Genomic DNA, 7,730 nt, shown 5'->3' with positions numbered 1-7,730 from the left:
TATTTTACATTCTTAACTTATTTAATCACTATACACTACACTAACTTATAATAATACACTTATCACTATCAGTTAACTAACTTAAATCATTTATTTAAATTCTTCGATTACTTTCTAGTTCGTTCTGTTCACTACGACTATTTATTATAAACTGAACTAAACTGCGCTACATAAATTTATTTATTTATATACCATCAATAGAATTCTCCAAACTTCTAGAATATAAAGAAATAAACAAATAAATAGACCTTTCTAGAAATTATTCAAAAGGAACAAATAAAAGAAATAAACATCTAACGGATTCCGCGGTTTATAAAAAGTAAGTCAAAGGCGCCACGCGCTCCTTCGCCGAATCAATACATATAGGCAGGACCGGCTCTAGGGCGGAGACACGTTCGTAACAATATTGAGTGTATATGAGCACAATACGTGGTAGTAAAAATGATAGGAGAAATAAAAAATAAGATCAATTAATCAAAATATGATCAATTTAATATATTTGAGTAATCCAACACTACATATCCTTAAAAATCAAATTCTCTACAAATTTTATCGTTTTTGCAGGTACAAAATGCTCAAATATTAATATTTCATTTGGTCCTTTATGCATAAGAGCAGCAGGAAAGTAACTACTTAATTGAGGTCCTAGTTTCAAATATCTTGCTAATACGAAGCCGTTCACAATAATAATTCCTTTATTCCAGTCTCTCATGTCAATATAAGTATCACTAGGATCATCAATTTCTATGATAGCTCTATATAATTTTGGTCCCCCTCCAAACTTAGGTTTATACCAATTTTGCAATTTTTGTATCCATTTCTTTTGGAATTGTAACGGTATAATTTCATTGAAATGAACATTTTTTTTGTTAATAGTCACGTTACCTGTAAAAATATTCTTATAACAGAAGCTGAAGGTGTTTTTTAAAAGTGAAAAAAGAAACAAAAACTTCTTAGAATTTTGTGGAAAATATTAGACGTGTCTTAACATTCTCAAAAAGAAAATCAAAGTAAAAGCTAAAATTATATAACATTAATCTGATGTTTCTTTACACTTACTCAATCAAAATATGTAACCAATCAACGTAAGTTTAACTAAATATTGCTGGATATTTCAAACATATTCAAAATCGAAATGTGTATGAGTCTCACTCTTCCGCAGCAGTCTAAAGCTGAATATACTGTTTACTCCTGCAGAACTACGAATGGAGTTAATTGATTTAGGGGATGATAGTATCCCATAGAAATCTGGAAAAAGGCTGTTGAATATCCATGCCTTCGAGAACATGCTCGCCGTTTACTTTCCGGCTTCGGAAGTAGCTACAGTTGCCAGACAACATTTTCTCTCATGTCAAAAATAAAAACAAATTTAAGAACGCAAATTACAGATGCACATTTAGAGGATCAATTAAAGCTGTGTGTTACGAAGCTTGATCCAAATATACAATTACTGTCAAACAAAAAACAAAGCCAAATAAGTCACTAACTTAGTGAATAAAAAAATATTTTTTATTTTATTTTTCTATAATATTTTATATGTATATTATATTTAAAATTTTGTAGTATTATATCTTATTTTTTCTATATAATGCAATAAATTGTTAAATCTATAGAAAAACTATAATAATTTCACAAAAGTCACTTTCTTAGGTCAATCAGCTTATGCGGCCTGTCTTATTGCCTAATTTAAATGTGGCCTCTAATGGTAAAAAGGTGAACTATACCAAAATTTGAAAAATCAAAAAATGGTTGCCTAGTCAAGTGACTGACTGGTGACTATAACTCCTATATCATTGTTTTCGTATATTTGAATACTACCTTTTCCAATAATATATGTGTGCCTTTTTTAGCGGCCGGTTCTCGGCTTTGGAATTTGCTTAAAATAAAAATCTAAATTGTGAAATTTCAAAATTTACAAACATCATCTTTATTATGTTACTTATAGGGTTTATAATTTCACACAATTTTTTTGTACAAGCAAAAATGAAGGAGATATCAGCGTAAGACTCAAACTTTGAGTGCCCTTTGCTAAGCTTGCAAGCTTTAGGGGAATTTGTTAGAAAATTCGGGAAAATCTTTGGGGCTAAAGGCATACTCCACTTTTGACTCTGAAGACGATAACTTTGTTATCGAAACGCGAATAAAATAGTGTAATTGTGAGCGTTGATGTAGTGGTAGTGTAAAATGATGCGGCTTCCCCAGCTTTCCAGGACTAACTTGTTTACCTTGTAATTCGAAATATTGCCTCTCATGGTAAAATTTACTATTCATAAACTTTATCTATTCTCCAGATTGTTATAGCGATTAAACATAAGGTCTAATTTTCTGATTGAATATTAAATGGAAAATACCTTGCCATAATCCTTTAAACTGGTTAAATTGTTCTAAAAATCCGTAATTGACTCTCCCCCAATTTTCTACTATTATGTCCAGAGTAACATTATGGTACGAGTCTTGTCCAAGATGAAGAAAAGAGTCTTTCATTTTCCAAAAACCAAAATTGTTAAGATCTTCCTTCGAATCCAGGATTTTATTCTTCAATATTCCGTTTATTAATACCAGCGCCGTATCACAAACTCTACCCTCGATTTGTAAAGTCGAATTTGATGGGATATACACATTCGATTTTCTGTAAATAATATAGCCATGACTTTGTCCTGAGTTATTGTTAATTGGTAATAATTCCATGGACAATAAATTATCGATGTTCAAGTGAAAACTCTGATTTATAATGTCTTCTAGTGATAATTCTCCAATAATTTCAACCTGAGGGTATTTTATACGGCGATGTAGCTCTGGCATAGAAGGCTGCTTGATTTTTAGGGTATTGTATGTTGAAATCAATTCTTTCACTTTAAAATATTTATCTGTGTAATCTCCTGCTTCTGAAAGAGGTGCAACGTAATCGTATGTAGTAACTATAGGTTGGAAGCCTATAAGAAAAATATATTATTAATTTATTATATTTTTGTAATCGAATAGATTCAATGTTGATGTACCTGACATACTACATACCTTTATTGTCAATCTCTGATACAGATTTGTTGTTTAGTTCAGCACCGTTCATAAATCCCCAGTTAGTGCCCCCATGGAACATATAAAAGTTTACAGAAGCATTGTAACTCAATATTTTCTCTAAAACAATTCCAAATTCTTCAGCAGATCTAGTATGGTGCTTATCTGTCCAATGATCAAACCAACCCGTCCAATATTCCATCACCATTAAAGGTTTATTCGGTTGAAATTTCTTTAAAAGGCTCAATTCTTTGATTGGTTGTGTTTGAAAATTAGCTGTGGCCAAAACTCCCGGAATGGTACCAGAAAATCCATTAGAGGGAGTGTCAGAAGTAAATAGTAGTTCGACTATTCCGTTTTTACGTAAAATTCGTTTTAAAATTTCGAGATAGTTGATGTCTACTGGATGTATATGATCGTTTGTGTTCCCATATTCATTTTCAATTTGTAGTGCAATTATCGGTCCACCTTTAGTGAATTGTAGCGGTTTGATCAATTCAAGAAGCTTCTTAAAGTACCTTTCCACAAATTTTATATAAACACTATCGCTCGTTCTCACCTATAAAAAATTAGATGTACTAGATAATTACAATGTGTTCGTTTATAAACGCTGCAAGTGTTTAGCAAATCTAGAAAATTGGAATACAGGTTGAATCAAAAAGGTCTTGTAAATAAAACACCATTAGGAGGAATCATCCTTTTTTGATCGCATTTGATAGTTCTTTTAAACATTCTTCTCGAACTAAAGACATTATTGACAGCACTCATCATTACAAAATTTCACTGTCTGATGCGTGTTTCAATAACCAAGTGAACGTTTACAGAAACTGAAGGTTTAACTATACGTGTCAGACAATGTAATGGTAAGTATTGGTAAAAAACTTCTCTAATCTAATTTCACGTTTTTTTTTTATTACAAAATTCGCATCAACCGTATACTGGTTATTAGCGATTTAGTAAAGATTAAGTATTTAATCTATGATTAATTGTTAAATTAATTGTATGATAGAGATTTGTTTAAGGTAAGTAATGTTGTATTTTGGTCCTAAAATTTCACGTACTGTTCCGAGTGGTAGATTTGTTAAGAGATGGACATTCTACGATTATGTGTTTTATAGTTAATTTGCAATTGCAGTGGCTACATTTTGGTTCGGGTTTCGCATCAAATAAGTAGCTGTGCGTCAGTCGCGTATGGTCTAGACGCAGACGTGTTAGAAGAACTTTATCTCTGCGATTTTTCGATAGTATTGACCATGGTTTTATTGAGTCTTTCACTTCACGAAGTTTGTGTGTGGATGTTGACCATTTGATCTCCCATTCATTAAACACTTTACGCTTTAAGATTGTTTTAATATCGGTAGTAGTTAAAAAGTTCACGCACTCCGCACTATCACTAATTACTGCTTCATTAACGGCCAGGTCTGCCTCTTCGTTTCCTTTTATTCCAATGTGTGAGGGGATCCAACAGAATACTATTTTTTTGTTGTTGTCTTGTATGTATTTTAGTTTTTGCTTGATTTTGATTACTAATGGATTTGTGGTGTGAATTTTTTGAAGAATTTGGATTGAGCTAAGAGAGTCTGTGAGTATGACATGATTAGGCTCGTTTGATGAAGCGGGGAAGTGGGTAGCTCGATATATTGCGTATAATTCAGCAGTGAAAGTGGATAGGGTTTGAGGAGTTTTTATCATATATTTGGAGGTTGGTGTAATGATTGCGATCCCCGTAACGTCTTGATATGTTGATGCGTCTGTGTAAATATGTACAAAGTTTTTGTACTCATTGAGTATGTTATTTAAGTGTCCTTCGATTAGCTTATGGTTGGTGTGGTGTTTGTCGAAAGAGGTGAGATGGGTAATGAATTTCGTGCTTCCTATTGTCTATGGTGGAGTTTGAGAAGATTCGATAGGAAGGCATTCAGGAATAAAGAAATTTAATTCGCTTAGATATGATCGAATTCTAGCATAAAAAAGTTTGGGGGTTCTGGGTTTATTTGAAAGAAGATTTGGGAATTTCTTGGAGAAGCAGTTTTGGAGGATCGGATTGGGAGGACTGGATTTTAGTTTGGCTGCATATGTGAGGCTCAAATATATTCTTCTGTCTCCCAAGGATGGTTCCCCTGATTCGCAGTACAGACTTTCCACTGGTGTTGTTTTGAATGCATCTGTTATCAAACGTAAGGCTGAGTTGTGAAAGCTGTCGAGTTTTTTCAGTAGCGATTTGTTTGCTGTTGAATATACAATTGATCCATAATCTAGTTTTGATCGAATAAGTGTTCGGTACAATGTTAGTAATGTTTGTCGATCTGCATCCATTCTTTGTTCGTTAGCGTTTTCAGTAAGTTCAGTCGTTTGTTGCAAGCTAGGAGAAGGTTTCTAATATGGTAGTTCCAGCTTAGTGTGTGGTCGAATAGTATTCCGAGAAATTTCATTGTTGTTTCCATTTTTATGTCTTCATTATAAAGTTTCAGTACCGGTATGTTTGGTATGTTCTTTTGTCCTAATTTCAATTTGTAAGATGCGATTTATATGTAACTACTGACCCGGCAAACGTTGTTCTGCTATTTAAATTATATCTACGAAATAACTAACTTACTATAAGTGTCTAGGGATGTACTTGATAAACTATTATTTATTAAAGTAACGAGTATATTTCAAATTAATATTCTTGATAGCTGTCAAGACATCAAAAATAATTATTCATATTTTCACTATTAATTAGGCGAGAATACGCCACATATAGTTGTCCAATAACCACTTTGAAATGAGCTGGAACTGGAATGCTAGTCGAAGAAATAAATCTGATGTAAATGCTCGAAGAACTTGTTGGACAATTTGTCTGTTTACTATGAATCTACGCGTTTTTCTCCGTTATAATTGTCTCTGTTGATTTCGTTCATCTCGTACCCTTGTGATTGTGATTGACATTCAGATCTGGATTGTTTTGTTCACCTGTTTCTTTAGTCTATTTCCTGTGGGGTCACTTAAAAAACTCATTCTCTGTATATTATTGGCGGCAAAGAATGTCCACTAGGTCTAGAAATTCCAATACCTATCTAATAAGATAGTGGACTGTAAAGTATAACTGTGACTGAAGATAATAATTTGGTTCTCAAATCGCGCCTTATACTATGTAATTGTGATGTTGATGTAGTGGTAATGTAAAGAGTATGTTCAGTATGAATATCACTAATGAATGCAGCGATTCCAGCTAAACAGTAGCTGATGTTTAATGTATACAATGAAAAAGCATTTACCTTGATTCCTTCATATCTCAGTAACCAGCTAGGCAAGCCCCCAAAATCCCACTCAGAATCAATGAAAGGACCAGGACGTAAAATAACAAACAAATCTTCTTCTTTAGCTAATGTTAAAAAATCGACTATATTTAAAAACTCCTCAAAATCACTCCCTTCAGAACCAAAGTCAAAACGACCAATTTGATACTCGTGAAGATTCCAAGGCACGTAAGTTTCCACAGCTATTAAACCAGCTGCTCTATATTTCTTCAATCTATCTCTCCAATACAATTTTGGCATTCGAAAATAGTGTAAGGCTCCGCTAAATATTGTTATGTTTTTATTATTAAGCGTAAAATAAGTATGGCTATCACTTAATCCCGTTTTGATTCCGTCTTTTGTGAAATATTCATATAAAGTAGGTAATTCTGACACTGAACTATCCGTAAATACAAGTAAAAAAACAAAAATTAGTATGTTAAACATGACTTGTGGCTGATATATGTATAATTGTTTCGGAAATAAAATGCTGTGTAATAGATAAATATTATCAATCCTGTTGCCCATTTCCTTCTTTTAAATACAAATCTGATATATATAGGAACTAACAGATTATATTAAAATTCATCAAATTACGAGGGTTAAAATAAAGTGTGGGTATGTAAAACAGCAGCTATTAAAGAGAAATATTCTGCACGATGAACAATTTGTAGGTAATAAAACGGCAAAAGTGATTAAAATAAGTATTTTCTTATAGTTTCTATCTATTTTAAATGAGAACTTGCGTATTTTACTCTGCTATTAAAAATGTTTTATAGTGAAAGAATAATCGAACTATGGATTTTTAAGGCCGCTTCGCACGATGCAATACAACGTGCATTGCAATGCAAGCCGCAATATTTCTTGATCAAAAGCATGCGCAGATGAAGTTCAGCTGATTATTTCATGTAAGATCTTGACATTATCGGTTTTGTGCTGTTTTTATTTCATGCAAGTTTCGTAAAACTTAGTTTCGTTATTAAACTAGGCACAAAATATTTGTAAAAATTTGAGGTTAGGAATTTGTTTACTTTTACTGTTTACAGAGACTTACTTACATTATGTCAAGCGGCCTTTATAGATCACAGTGAAGCGTAAGTTTTCCAAAATAAACATTCTTCCAAGTATCTAAGTATGGAACTATAGGCGTGAGGACAAAAAAAATCCGTACAATTGATTGTACGTAATTTGTATGTAATTATGCATTTTTTTAGCCATCAAGAAACAACTGCCGAAAATTTTACAATAATAAATGATGGTGCAGAATTTCGGTACACAGTGTCCAGCTCCTCTTTCATTTATATAACAGAGTGAGTTTTATATATGGAACACCTCAATTATCTCGGAAACAACTTGTTGTCTTGTGATACGACCAGAATTATGGTGGTATCTACATTGTTGTCAGATCTTTCCTCTCTCTGGAAAAACAATGAATTT

The 7,730-nt window shown here is 32.6% G+C and overlaps 1 protein-coding gene across 1 annotated transcript; it reads right to left on the bottom strand.

Moving 5' to 3' along the window:
* Positions 1-470: 470 nt before the first annotated feature.
* LOC130448822 (beta-galactosidase-1-like protein 3) lies at positions 471-6,760 on the bottom strand. Its single transcript, XM_056786362.1, has 4 exons — positions 6,273-6,760; positions 3,016-3,574; positions 2,352-2,933; positions 471-885 (listed from the first exon to the last, which is right to left on the bottom strand). Exons 1-4 carry the CDS (start codon positions 6,738-6,740, stop codon positions 515-517), a joined length of 1,980 nt encoding a protein of 659 aa, XP_056642340.1. The 5' UTR covers positions 6,741-6,760; the 3' UTR covers positions 471-514.
* Between the last annotated feature and the right edge of the window lie 970 nt (positions 6,761-7,730).

This window comes from Diorhabda sublineata, chromosome 9 (assembly GCF_026230105.1).
Source record: "Diorhabda sublineata isolate icDioSubl1.1 chromosome 9, icDioSubl1.1, whole genome shotgun sequence".
NCBI classification, from domain to species: domain Eukaryota; kingdom Metazoa; phylum Arthropoda; class Insecta; order Coleoptera; family Chrysomelidae; genus Diorhabda; species Diorhabda sublineata.
The sequence above is the reverse complement of the archived record's forward strand: the minus strand, read 5'-3'. Positions and strand labels throughout refer to the sequence as shown.